This window comes from Herpailurus yagouaroundi, unplaced genomic scaffold, assembly GCF_014898765.1.
Source record: "Herpailurus yagouaroundi ecotype Mexico unplaced genomic scaffold, PumYag 163, whole genome shotgun sequence".
NCBI lineage: Eukaryota > Metazoa > Chordata > Mammalia > Carnivora > Felidae > Herpailurus > Herpailurus yagouaroundi.
The window spans coordinates 17,473,566-17,487,550 of record NW_024412404.1 but is presented as its reverse complement, the minus strand read 5'-3'; the positions used below and the strand labels follow the sequence as shown (position 1 = coordinate 17,487,550).

At 42.2% G+C, this 13,985-nt stretch overlaps 1 protein-coding gene across 35 annotated transcripts in view; it reads left to right on the top strand.

Annotated features, from left to right (window-relative positions):
- KCNMA1 (potassium calcium-activated channel subfamily M alpha 1) overlaps positions 1–6,966 on the top strand; it is a 736,361-nt gene extending 729,395 nt beyond the window's left edge. For 13 of the 35 annotated variants that reach the window (XM_040485497.1, XM_040485500.1, XM_040485499.1 and 10 more), the window contains one exon: positions 6,195–6,966. In XM_040485497.1, the coding sequence (XP_040341431.1) occupies positions 6,195–6,349 (155 nt within the window). In that variant the 3' untranslated portion in view covers positions 6,350–6,966. The remainder of the gene's footprint in view (positions 1–6,194) is intronic. The other 22 variants (XM_040485513.1, XM_040485511.1, XM_040485503.1 and 19 more) reach the window with 3 other exon arrangements.
- The last annotated feature ends 7,019 nt before the right edge of the window (positions 6,967–13,985 follow it).

The following is a 13,985-nucleotide window of genomic DNA, read 5'->3' as shown; positions in this document are numbered from 1 at the left end:
GATGCTGTGACAGGAATGGAGTGGGAACAGACTATGACATGAGATGTAACTTTGGAATTCTCCCTGGACTTAGGGCACACACTTGAGAGTTGAATATAGTATTTGGCCAATGATATATTCAATGATTAAAAGGTATCATTGTGACCTCTATTCTGTTAGCTAAAACTACTGTATTATACTTTCCTCAACAGAACAGAGTCTCCTCCATTGTTTTCCATGTCACCCCAAACTTCCCTATTCCCCCTCAGGTTCTCTTAGGAAGTACACAGGGTTCTCATATTATGTCTCTCCCTTTCCTGCTCCCCATAAAAAAAAAAAAAAAGAATAGAAGAAGAAAGAAAAAGAGAAGAAAAGAAAGAAAAAGAAAGAAGTAGGTAAAGGTAGAAAGTAAAAGAATTATTTGAAGAGAAGGTCTATACATTTTAAAAGAGCAATAGCTAGAAACTCAATTATCTGTACCATTCTAGAAGAGAAGCAGTCTGTGAGCCATTCAGTCCAATTTGCTTTAGGCTTTGAAGGGCTGAACCTTAAGTGAGTGGGTAGGCCGGGAGGTGCAGTGAAGTTTTCTCGGCCTCAATGTTCACCCAGATGATCATAAAATCATCAACACCCCTAAGGACTGCTACCCAGGGTCCTTCCTGAAGCCAGTTCAGATGTATAAAGGGAAAGATGGACCCATATACATAGAGTTCTACCACAACTGGAGAAGTATCAGATTCTGTTATGAATATTAAGGATTGTGACCCAGAACATTACAATAACGCTCAGTAATATTTTGAAATAAATTGACCTTAAATATTTTTATACCATTCATCATGTTATACATTATCTTTACTCCTTTGGCTTATCAAAAAAAAAAAAAAAAAACAGTGAATGCCTCTAGGTGCTTCCCGATGCTACTGTGCTGTTGGCACTTTCTTCTGAGAAGGGGAACACCCTCGTAAGTTCCATGAGACAGAACTGACTGTTAGCTACCTCCAGCCAGTATTGTCAAGATCTCAGATGACCAGAAAAACCTTAGACTGGCTCTTCTTCAGCATGGGAAAAGCCTAAAGGTGTCTGTATCCCAATAGGGACAATTAAATCGACCTGCCAGGTTCCTATAGCAACGGGATCCTATCCTTCAGGTTTTGGAAGGATAAAGAGGATAGTGTAGAAACTTGGGGGGCCACGGAAGTCAAGACAGGGTAAAAATCAGTGTCTCCAGCAGCTTCTTCAGCCCATCCCTGTTTTGTCATAACATGATGAAGAATGAGCTGTGGGCACTTATCACTAAATTGGTTGCCTGTCTCCCACCAGGAGATTACACATCTATTGCCTAGGGAGGTGAGGGGGCCTACCCCTTGCCATCCAAAAGGGAACAGTGAAGAGTCTGTCCTCGGGGTGCAGCTGAATCAAGGCCCCAGGAAAGGGCCAAAGGGGGAAGTTTGCTCTGCCCAGTGAATGGCAGCATCAGACTTTCAGTGAAAAGAGGAAACTAGAGCCATGGCGGACAATTGCAAATGACAGTTTTCATAAATGGAAGCTGCTTTGGTTTGGGTACAAATGACTTTCATTTCTATGAAATAGCCATACTTTGCCCATGGAGAGGAAAGAAGGCAGTATGCATGGGTGGGTCCACTGTGGGCCTCAGGGTCTGCCAGGCAGAGGGCAAAAGCCAGCCTGCCTCTGGAAAGGTGAGCCGTGAAACCATACAGCGTTACCTTTGAAGGCGTCAGCTCCTGGTTAGGGCTTACTGTTCTCAGCTGTTGTCTCTACCCAAACAGCCTTTTTCTTTCAAGCCCTCTCTCTCTAAACCTCAGCTTGTGGTACAGCGAGAAGAGGACTAGTTATTTTAAATACGTTTGCTGTATTATCATCTCTCCTTTCGTGTACTCTTCTCTGGGGAGTAGTTATGTGAAAAGGCTAAATCCCACAGCACTGACAACCCACAGAGACAGCGAGGCTCAGTTTTCATAGTGCAGCCTATTTCTCTGCTTGCAGGCATCCAGGCAGTCAGGTCTGCCCAGCTCTGGTGTTCTTTCCCACCCATAGCCCACTCCTCCAGGCTCCTTATGGCTTGGGGAAGTCCTCACTCATATCCTGGACCCTTCTGTCTCAGTGATGAAAATAGCAATGGAAGACGCAGATGGTTCATGGATGGGATAGGGCACCTGTTGAGTATAAAGCCATTATTTCAAGGATACAGGTCCCACAGCAGGGTAGCATCCTTGAACCCCCCAGAAAGAACACTGGGTCACTCCTTCCTCTCCTTACCTTCCAAATGAAGGTAGCCCAGGTGAATCCTCCTCTGTCATCTCTGCTGCCAAAATCCCCATTCTGTGGGCCAGCACCCCAATTTACGTTCCCTAGTTCTCCATCCCTGGTTCATTTGCAGCCACACTGAAAAGTACCGCCCATCCTTACGTAACCCTTTAGTACTGAGAATATTCACGATAATGCTAACGTGTAACATAACCTTATGTGACAAGCTGACTGACACCTTAGTGCTTACTCGGTGCCAGATACTTTTCTAAGCACTTTACATACATTAACTCATTCAATCCTCACACAAGCTCAGATGTACATGTGGTTAGCATCTCTGTTTGAAAGATGCAGAATCTGAAAGATTTGTTCAAAGGCATCCAGCCAGAAAGTGGCAGAGTGGAATTTAAAGCTGGGCTATGAACTCTGCCACTATGCTGTGATGTGGCTACTATTACTAACAGACATACGTGTTCACGTTTATTTACCGTATCTGGACCTGCAGTAAGTGCTTCACCAGCACCAGCCCCTTTCATCCAGACCACATTAGGAAGATTTGATCACTAGCCCATTTTACAGAAGAGAAACTAGCAGAGATCAATTACATAGTGACTTTCTTGGAGCCATGCAACTACCGTGTGAGACCCCAGATCCATTTAGACTTCCCCACTGCCCCACGCCATCTCCTTAGCCCACACCTCATCACTGGTCCATGGTGGATAGCTCATGGCATGGCTGGTCTTGGTAGGTGCCTTCTCCCGATGGTAGTGCCAAGTCTTTTAGAGGCATCTCTTCTGCAGTCACTATGTTGTTCTAGCCCACTTGCCAGAGCCTAAAATTTCCTGATCTGGGCAGGTCACGCACTGTACTTGCAGTGATGATGTCATGCTTTGCATCCTCGAGAGACTTAACAAATAGGGCTGGTTTTTTGTTTTTGTTTTTGTTTTTTTCTGACAGTGAGGAGCTCCTTGCAGCTAGATCCATTGCCCCTCCCATTTTAGGAACAAAAATGAAGCTCCCGGAAATCTTTTTGGCATAGGGGATGAGGCAGGGAGAGGAGATAAACCCAGGGATTTGGATTTATCCTGGACCACTTCAGCACCCATTTAAATCCTTTCCCTGAGTATTCTTCCTATAGCCAATGTTGTAGCTTCCCATTGGCACAGTTTCTTCTTTGGAAGATGAGATTCAGTGAACCAAAGTGTCGGCATCATGCTTAACGCACTCTCTGTTGAAGAAAACGACTGGCGATCAGTTAAGTGTGTGTTCCTCTGATGCCCTGTGGGAGAATCTTTTCATGAAATACCTTTGCCCCTGGATATTTTACTAGAATGCTCAGAGCATTGATATATTTCCATTTCCTCAACATCCTATCCAACCAAGTCTCCAACAACATATATGTTTATATCTTACAAGGTACCCAAATTAAAAAGCATGTTTCTCAGGCATAACAAAAACCTCAACTCATCACCAGGATGCACTTTAACACAAGTCATTCTTGTGTGGAAGTTCAGTGGCCAAAACACAGGGGCTACTCTTCTTAGATTTTCTTTTATGGAGAGAAATTTAGAAAGAAAGAGAATGAAGCTTAAATGGGGAAATAATGCTCTCTATCTTACCAACAGCAGAAGGAAATTGATATTCTCTCTGCCGTGAAAGGTCAAAATGCCAACTTTGAATTGAACTGTAAAGACTAAATTCTGAACAATTATTCTCTGCAGCAGTTGTAAAAATTTCAGCAAATTGCAGCTGTCTTAGGTCTTTCGCCCAAAAGACCTACTCGTTTCCATCAACAGAGTTCAGTCTCCTTTCCAACCTGGCATGTCCAACCCAGCACTAAATCCCTTTGCAAAATCAGTCCACACAGTGGCACAGCCAAAACCAAGGGCAGCTCAGGCAAACAGCACAGGCGCTAGGTTCAGCTCTTCTGAAAATCATCTTTATACATAAACCGTTGGAAAAAGTCGTAGTTTGAAATTGTTTCAGCGGCCTGGCAATGCTTTTAAAACATGATAACCATCACACTTACTCCTCTCTGAAAGGTTAGTTTAATCGTAGATCACAAAAAATTGGTTTCCACAAATGCATAATGGTTCATCTATGTCACACTTGAACTAAATGGTTTTTTAAATGGAGCTGAAATTATTTTGATGTGTACACAGTCCTGGATTTCTATACAACCTTTTTTAACCAGTCCATCAGGAACCTTGCCTCTAAAGCCTCATTAATAATTCAGATGTGCTGATGACTTTAAAAGATCTATGGAATTGAAGCTTAGGAAAAAAAAAAAACTCTGCTTGACAAAAAGATAAATGAATGTAGAAAGAAGCTGTAGGAGTCTGGCAAGCTGTAGATCATCTCAGAACAGATTGTAACTTTATCATTCTGTCAGGGGGAATAATTTAAAGCACTTAATCAGTTAGCTTCACTGTGAGGATGTAGCATTATGAATTCCTATCGTCCAATCTGTTCAAATCAAAGTGAACTTAATTATAATAGGTGAGAGAGCCAGAGCGGGAGAAAGGGGGAGTGGAGAATGATCCAAGAGAGAGACAGTAGTTTCCTGGGGGTAAACTGAGCTGCTGAACAAAGGGTAGTGAGCAAGCTCTCACTAACCCACTCCAGTGACAGTGTTTACATTGAGGGCTCAGACTTGACACAGCAAGAGAAAGTATAGATCAAGGAGAAATAAGCAGAGCGATCGTGAGCTTATCACAGATGCTGAATTTGTAGATCATTAGCCCATCCGACAGACGCACATGCACACACATACTCACACTTCCCTATCGAGCCAGGTGAGCAATTTTTGTTACGTATCAGTCCAGAACCATGAACAGGGCAGTTGTGAATTGTTCTGATAGGTAGAAGAGAAGCCATCGTCTCTAGAGCAGTGGATGTGCCTGAAAGCTTTTTCCTTTTTTCTTTTCTTTTCCTAAGCCACTAACTAATATGATTCCCAAGTTAGAAGGTCTTATTTGCCCAGTCTCTTCACATCTGTACACATAGCCGATTATGCAGAAAGTTTCAAATCCTAGAAAAAGGCGGGGGCAAGGCCACTCAAGTGCCACGAGGATACTAGGCCATTTTCTTCCTCTCCCCAGCCCCCGAACGCTCTGACTCCGCGTTCTCCCCCAGCCATCTCTGTGTTTAGGGTGGAAATGAAATGCCAAGATGTCGTCAAGCTCCCTTGTCAGCAGCTTGGATTCTTATAGTCGGTTAAGATATTGCCAGTAGGAATTCTTTTCATGACTGTATACCAACACAGAGCTTTCTTTCTTGAAATAAAAAGCCATCTCAAAACTGTCTTAAAACATTGGTCACCATTCTGATTTTCAGTCTCATTACCCAGCAAAATCTGTGGGCTTCCTTTAAGACCCTCAAAACTGGCTGCAAAAAAAAAAAAAAATACAGAAGAGGGGTATATTGAGATATAACTTCAAGTATGTCTCGTACAAACAAAGCTAAGTACAGGTTGGGAAGAGGAGATCCTGCATAAGGTTCCAGATCACTGGCTCTGTGTCGGGGACGACTTCCTTCATGTTTCACTCAAATCAGTGAACACACAAATCTTTCCTCAGGCACAGTGTTTATGCCCAATATTTGATATATTCAGCATCTCCTTCCCACCAAAGATTCCCAGTCCACTAAAGGAACCCCAGAGAACATTGCTGGAGTTCCTCTTCCAACCCCTCTTTGTTCTCAGAGGTCCTACCTATGGTCCTTGCAAGTCCCAAGGGCACGCTGGTCATTACTTGCCACAGGCAGCAGAGCTGTCCCAGGTTCTGGAATTCTCCTTACACTGCACTCCCTCTTAGCAACTATATTCACTGTCAGCTTCTATCGATTACATTTTTGCATTTTTTTTTCAAGGAACTTTCCAAAGGCTTTACCCTAGGACTAATTAAGCTTCTCATTTCTCCTTCTTGTTCTCTATCCGTTTCGCCCTTTAGCAGAAAAGAAATGGTTTACAGATGAACCGGATAATGCCTATCCCAGAAACATTCAAATCAAGCCCATGAGTACCCACATGGCTAACCAGATCAACCAATATAAATCCACAAGCAGCTTGATCCCACCAATCAGAGAAGTTGAAGATGAATGTTGACTTCCAGGAGACCAGAACTCTTTTTTTAAAGCCTGACAAACTTCATAAATGGTGATGTGACTTTTCTTCCTCTTACATGCTGAATCACTGGTGGAAACGTTAGGATAAGCGAGAATTGCAAGAAAAATAAAGTAGACAGATCTTTCTCTTTGTCTGCCTTGAATATTGCTTCCATGTATTTTGGAAAAGAAAATGATTTCATTTATAAATGAACATATTAAAATAGTCATGTATAGCCTCTAGCATTTTAAATTATTTTTATTTATTAGAAAGAAAATATATTTTTTCTTTTTTTTTCATTGTCAAATATCTTCCCTGTATCTAAACAATGCAAAATCAAAATGAGTAAGTGGCCAGACTCCTTAATATGTATTTCTCTTCTTTCTGTCTTTTTCTTTGAGGAGAATGATGGTCACCACCACAATTGATCGTAATGAAGGCAAATGGATTGCTAAAACAATTTTAAAATGGTCCAATGATGTAAACATGTATTTTAGTAAATTCATATAAGAAGACAAAAGGGGGCAGGTGAATTTCCTGGATGGGTGTGTATTTTAGCTGCACTGACACCAGCTCTTAATAAATGGAAACTTATTTATTTTCACAGTTGAAAGTCATATTTTTGTAGTTTTAGTTTTCATTCTGTATTTCTCCTCCCTTTGTTCGTATATTTAAAGGGAAGACCTTCTTGCAGCTTTGCTACAATTGCCAGATCAGGTTTATCCAGCCAACTAACGATGCCAGGAGGGGCGTGAGCACGCCTGGGACGTGGAAGTTGAGGACCAGACGCACACAAGATATTGCTCTGTTTGTTGTTCTGATGGTGGGGACTCCTCCATGCTGTTATGCTTCCCATTCCCTATCTCCAAACCACCTGCGCAAGTACAGTAATTTCAACTCTGGGAGGCTCTGGTGGGCTTTCTCCCCACTCCTCAAATCTCAGAGCTTCTAGCCTGAAAGTTTGTGAACACCAATAGGTAGTTCCACTTAATAATAGGATATGATAATGCAATCGTTCTTTTCACGGAGTTTTTGTTAAAAAGTCAGAACATTTTCATGATCAAAGAGACTACTTTTGCCCAGATTTTATTTTTTCCAGCCTTCCTTTAGTTGCTGGGACAAAACACACAAACTAGCTGCGACAGTGTAAAACATAATAACAACAAAAGGAAAGCAATGAATGCGCTCAATACAGACTGTTAGAAAGGGCCTTTGAAAATGACCAGCAATGAAATCAAATGTATCAGCCACTTCCAACTGTGCTCAAAGATTTTTCTAGCCATCAGACACAATTACCAAGTCTCAGAGCTCTGCTGTGGCTTGCATGCTCTCTGTCCCAGCAACTGTTACGTTCCAAACGATTTAGCAAATCTTTCAACTTCAAAATGATCAATCTTTTATACAATCATCAGGGTCTATGAGAAGCATGGATGTGATAGTGATTTTTCTTTTCTTAAAAATGTCAACTGTGGACACTCAAAGAATTCAAACTTCCTAAAATATCCCCCAAAGTCCCATGGTATCTATTCCATTAATTCTTTAGGCCATGACCCTGTGGTACTTAGTACATTAGTGCAAATCAGATCAGAGCCAAGCAACAAAATCACCATGAAAACATATGTCCACTAAGTACTCCAATTACCAGTGTAGGCAAAATGGCTTCCACCTCCGTCTATTCCCTGCAGAACCAATGTAGTTGTGCTTCCGCCTTGTAGGCGCCGTCCTGAAGTGACTTGTCAGACTGTGGTTACCCTGTCGTCACATTTTGTAGAACTAGTTCTATAAAAGTATTGTGAATATAATGTATGTCCAATTGGATTGTTTAAAAACTACTTATAACCAATCACTAGTCTACACAGCAGACTAAAATGACGTCAGCAGTCTAACTTCAGGCTTATGAATATTTCCTGGTTTCCAACAGAAGTAGAATGGGTTTGTGGGGAGAATCCCTTGTGAGGATTTTACCACTTTCCTGAAAGCTATGCCTTCTTCTACATAATGATTTTGCATTGGGGTCACCTTAGTACATTCACAGCAATCCACGCTCTTCTTTCCTTCATGAACCTTGGTGGACTCTTCTTCACTCTTCTTCCTGATAACCATTTCTGAATTTGTTATAACTATTTGGTATCCTATGGGGCAGGTGATGGTGGCCACCTAAATGATCTTTCCTTAGGGAAACACAGTGTCCCATGCCTCTCAAACCCATCTCTTCAGCCAAGTCGGTCTGGAAGCAGACGTGTAAACTCCGTGACCATCATGGCCAGAGATTTGAATCTAAATTTCTCTTCTCTTCTTTTCTTTTCTTTTCTTTTCTTTTTTTCTTTTCTTTTCTTCTCTTCTCTTCTCTTCTTTTCCCTTTCCTGTCCTTTCCTTTCCTTCCCTTTCCTTTCCTTTTTCTTCTCTTCCCTTCCCTTCCCTTTTCTTTCCTTTCTTTTCCTTTTTTATTCTCTTCTCTTCCCTTTTCTTTCCTTTCCTTTTTTCTTCTCTTCTCTTCCCTTCCCTTCTCTTTCCTCTTCTCTTCTCTTCTCTTCTTCTTTCTTTTCCCTTCTCTTCCCCCTTCCCCTTCTCTACTCTCCCCTCCCTTCCTCTCCTCTCCTCTCCTCTTCTCTCTTCTCTTCTTTTCTTTTCATTCAAGTATAGTTGAAAGAAATTTTTTCTCTTGACCAAAATGGCTAAGATGTTTCCCACCAGCAAAGAGCTGCCCCCAAAAACTAATTGGCAGGAATCTATTTTTTCTTCTAAGGTAGAGCAGCAAGCTCATGCAGTTTTGCTTTTGCAATAATGAACTGTTCTCAAACAGAAAATAAAAGCAAGCTTTACTTTTTTATTGAGAAAGTGTGCAAAGTGACTGGTTGGTGGCTCCTTTGGCAAAGACTGGTGCCTAGTAGGTTAAAAGTGACACAAGAACAGAAACAAGATTGTATGACCACTAAAGGGCTCAAGCCAATGCTAGAGCTTCCTGATTAGTTTCTATGGGTTGAGCTCTCTGACTGGGAAGAGGTCATCATTCTACCCCACTGTGACAAACCCGCTCCCACATTTTCTGATTAAATTATCAGCAGCCAATGATAGTCATCATTGGTGCAGTCTGTCTTGTAAGACTATGATCTCCCATCCCACTTTAGGGTTCCAGAAAAGTCCTTTACCCAAAATAAAGACTCTTGGGTGCTTTGGAAATCAAAGACTCACCAAGAGGCTATTTTAAAACCACCTATTTATAAAACGTCATCACCACCATCATCTTTCTTATTAAGAAAACTTTTATTTTCATCTAAGCAATTTTATATTTAAAAATATCACCTTGAACCAATATAAAGTACTTCAAATGTAAGTGATCGTGACTAAGGCATGCTGGGGACACCCAGAGCTTTTCTTTCCAAAGGTTGGGCATCTTATGATGTATTTTGTGCAAAACTTTATTGAAAACTTTAAAAAAAAAAACAGGGAATTAGAACTGTTCAGTTAGGATTGGAAAGAGGGAAATTGAGAAAACATTAGAAAATTGGGAATGTTTTCTTTTTTAATATTTTTATCTATTTTGAGAGACAGAGAGAGAGAGAGAAATAGAACAAGTGGAGGAGGGGCAGAGAAAAAGGGAGAGAGAGAATCCTAAGCAGGCTCTGCACTGTCAGCACAGAACCCAGATGCAGGCCTCCATCTCTTGAACCATGAGATCATAACCTGAGCTGAAGTCAAGAGTCAGATGCTTAACCAGCTGAGCCACCCAGGCACACCTAAAATTGAGGTTGAAAAGAGAGAAAAAGTGCAACTTCCTTTCTTGTGGTTTAATATGAGTACTCAAGAACTATATCTACAAATAACCAGCTATGTGAGAATGTTCTTGAAACCCCTGGAGTCCCAGGGACCTCATTTGGAAATGAGAGAGATTCATCCAAATGGCCTCCCTTCCAGGTCTGGGAAGCTGTGAGCTTGCTTGGGAGTGGGAGCGTGGGAACAGCCTGTGGAGACAATCTTGTCTTGTGCTGGAATGACGGTCCTCTCAGTACTCAAGTGATACTCCTGCGAGTAGTGTGCAGTTTCTGCTCTAGAAACGTGGAAATTAAGTTCATTCCTCATTCCTCCATCTTACGGTTTGGAGTCTCCTTAGGTTCAAATGCAATTTCAGACTTCAAGTTCTCTTGGGTCATGGTGTGGTCCAGACTTTTCTGTGTGTTCCCAGGGTCTTCTCCATCTCATCCCTAGCTACGTTTTCTCTTGGCACCAGGCTCAAGTTCTAGTCAATTCCTTCATCTCTAACCCATCTTTCCACTTTTCAATATGTAGTGACAAGCTCTGACCCCTGGATTTCTGGGATTTTTCCTCATTTTTATTTGACAAGTGGATCTGGGCTTTAGGAAGCAACTGTCTCACTTCTCACTTCATTTCCTGTCCTGTTTATTTGATTTATTTTCTTCCATCTTAATATTCCTTTCTTGGTATACCATCTCTGTTACTTACATTCATAAGTCTAATTTTGATCTATCATTCTTAATTTTCAATGAGAATCTCAGTAAAGGAAGAAAGGAAGGAAAGAGCAAAAGGAGGAAGAGAGGTAGGAAGACAGAGAAAAAAAGAATATCAAACCAACTGATTTGAACATGAGCCACCTTACTCATAGAAGAACAAGCAAATCCACTCAACTTGGACATGGTGGTCCATTGCAGAATCTGTCAGTTTTCTATTCAGTCCCTAAAGTCTGTTTTCTATTCTGTTCCTCTTTGCAGCTTTTGGAATGATGGTAAAATCACCAATCACTGTGGTCTTTGAAAGGAACTTTTTTATTTAGGGCTTGACTCATCCTCTTTAAAAAGCAAAGGGAACTGAGGTTTCATTTGAAACTCACCTGGTAAATTCCCTTTCTGCTCCTCCCCTACTCACCCCATGTTCTCAAAGTACATTTATTTTTCTATTCAGCAGAGATGATTTGACACTCAAATCCCATGGTCATGTAAGGCAGTGATACAGCCCTTTAGATTTGTTAATGGAAAGTGGTAAATAGAAACAATTTCCAGCCAGTTTGTATGAGTGTGGCCATATTGGATTTTTAAGTGAAGTCTACTCTGATTGGTTGTTGCCCATGCAATAACCACTTGTTCATATTTTCAAAATTGCCATAAAATAAGACAGTTCAGAGAATACTTTTATGCTTAATTTTATTTCCCAAGGAACTACAGACCCTACTTAGCCATTGCTTGGAACACATTCGGAAAGCAGCCTGTCTGCCCAGACGCAGAAACCCTTTAGCTGCACACCAGTTGGAGACTGCATTATACCACAGCCTCATGTGGTTAGACTGGGGAAGGAATGTTGAATTAGTCTATCTGTACCAGGCCTTCTTTTTTTGCCTCATTTTTTGAAAAAGGGCCTGGGACTCAAGTATCTTAAGACAAGACAAGTCAGGACATGCATCTAGGAGCTAGGAAGAATGAACAAAAACAAAATGATATAAATAGGATTTTCAAGCACCATCAGCCAGGGGCAGGTGTGTGGTGGCAAGAGTTAATGCTTTAGAAAGGAAGGAAAGGTTGCATTGAATTATACGGATTGGGAAGAATACAGAGTGATATAATGCTTGATGGGTTTTGGAGGTATTTCAATAGGAAATAGATGCCTGGAGAAATCAAGAGAATGAAGGTTTTCCAGGAAGAGGTGATTTAATGGGCCATGGCTCATTGGACGGAATGTGATTTCAATACACAGTCTATTTTGTCTACGGTGACACGATTGTGTAGGGGAGCCGAAGAAATCTAAGATGAGACCTTAGGAAGTAGACAGTCTTAAGGGCAAAGGGTTGAAACTTGATTTAGAAAGCTACGGAAAGCCGCTAAAAGTTGTAAATGGAGTGATGAACACCTATGCCTGTTCATTTTTTAGGTTGAAAGTTTTCAAATGTCAGTTCCTCCTGGAAGTCATCATGAGGACATATGCAGAGCTAAATGTTTTCTCAGCAGCATTGAGTTCTTAAGGGTGCATGTTCCAAGTCAAGAACTCAGTATGGGAAGCGCCTACTCTCCTCAGATGAGTCTTATGGATCATCCTAGAAGTTTAGTTGGGGCTGTTAAGGGCTGGTGGGTGCACTGGGTGTTGGGGCAATAACTGGTTCTGGAAAAGGTTCTTTGTGAAAGGGACACTGCCTTTGGACCTCAAGGGAAGAATGATGTGGAAGACTAGGAAAGAAAACAAGAAGACAGGAAGGGGAGCCAGCAAATGTAGGCAGCTGAGCAATGTCGTATTGGATTCATTCAGAGTGGAAGAAGCTGAGAGCTTTCCTTAAGGAGGACCTTGCAGGCAAAAAGGAGTGGGCAAGTGGAGCTGGGGAGAGGGTTCCAGCAGGCCTTGTGCATTTGGAAGTCAGAGCCACTGAGATACTTGTGAAGTGGGGAACATGGCTGAGTCTTCCAAGGGAGGAAGCATAGGTATGGAAGGTCATCTGGCGGAAGACTGATAGGGGGCTACAGCCATGCTTGTAGGAGCTAAAAGGAACGAAATCTGTAAATGCCGTTGTGATAGGGGATCCAGAGTACTCTAAAAACAGAAAAATGGCAAAAAGGAGAGAGAAACTCTAAGAAAGAAAGGTGAGTCACCTTCATTGGTGCTGAAGGGTATTGGAGATGATGACTCAGAAGTAAAAAGACTCATGATAAGGGCGAGGACTTTGTTGATGTGTCTTTATCTGCAGAGCTTGTCATGAGGCCTGGCTCAAGGTGGACAGTCAGCTGGCCACTGTGTGTTATTTTGGATGCCATGGGAAATGCAGGGTGGGCAGGACTTCCTGGAGAAGGACTCAAAAGAGAGGGCTCTTGAAGTGGGCGTCTTCTTTCCCCTCCCTGTTCATGTCACCCCATTATTCTTCATCCCTTCCTGAACACCACACACACTGGAAGCTTTGGTTTTAGCATTCTTAAAACAAATGTGACCATCCCTTTGCCTTGGTGGCTTTTCTGGATAGGGAGCAGAAGGGGAGAGGTTCTTTGGCCCAGTGAAAACTGACCTTAATGTTTAGGTAGATTTTAAGTTTAAAAAGGTTTCATTTGGTCTGCTTATCCCCTTGAGGACATCTGTGTTTCTTCTCCCCTACCTTGCAATTCAGAACAGGGACAAACGTGACACCAAAGCTCTCCAGTGTCCCTGCCTCTGGAAGCGTTACCGAGATGGCTGTTCAGAATCTTAGATGGAAATGTATACACGGCACTGACACACGCCTGCCAGAGCAAACCAGAGCTTTCCTCACATGGGATTCAGGGTCAGTGTGAGAGGCAGCCAGCAGGCAAGGGATCCCTGCCAACAACGTTGACAGAGCCCCATTTCCACACTAAACCCAAGCCTCGCTGCCCCAGAGCGGCGCACCCCCTTTCCCTTCCTTCCGCTTCGCACAGCCCAAGACACGTTTGACCAGAACTGCAACATTTCAGACATAAACCAAACTCAGCCTGGAAATCCTAATTAAAAACATTCCATTCCCAGGTGGCACGATTGCATCCTGCCTAAAACTTCTGGCCCACATCCCACCACCCAGATGCTGAAGCAAAAGCTTTCCCCACTTAACACCAAAACCTGCACTCAATGTTTCTTCAGGGACAAAGAAAAAAAAAAAAAGTACACTTACACAGAGGTCAGCCTACATATTCATTAA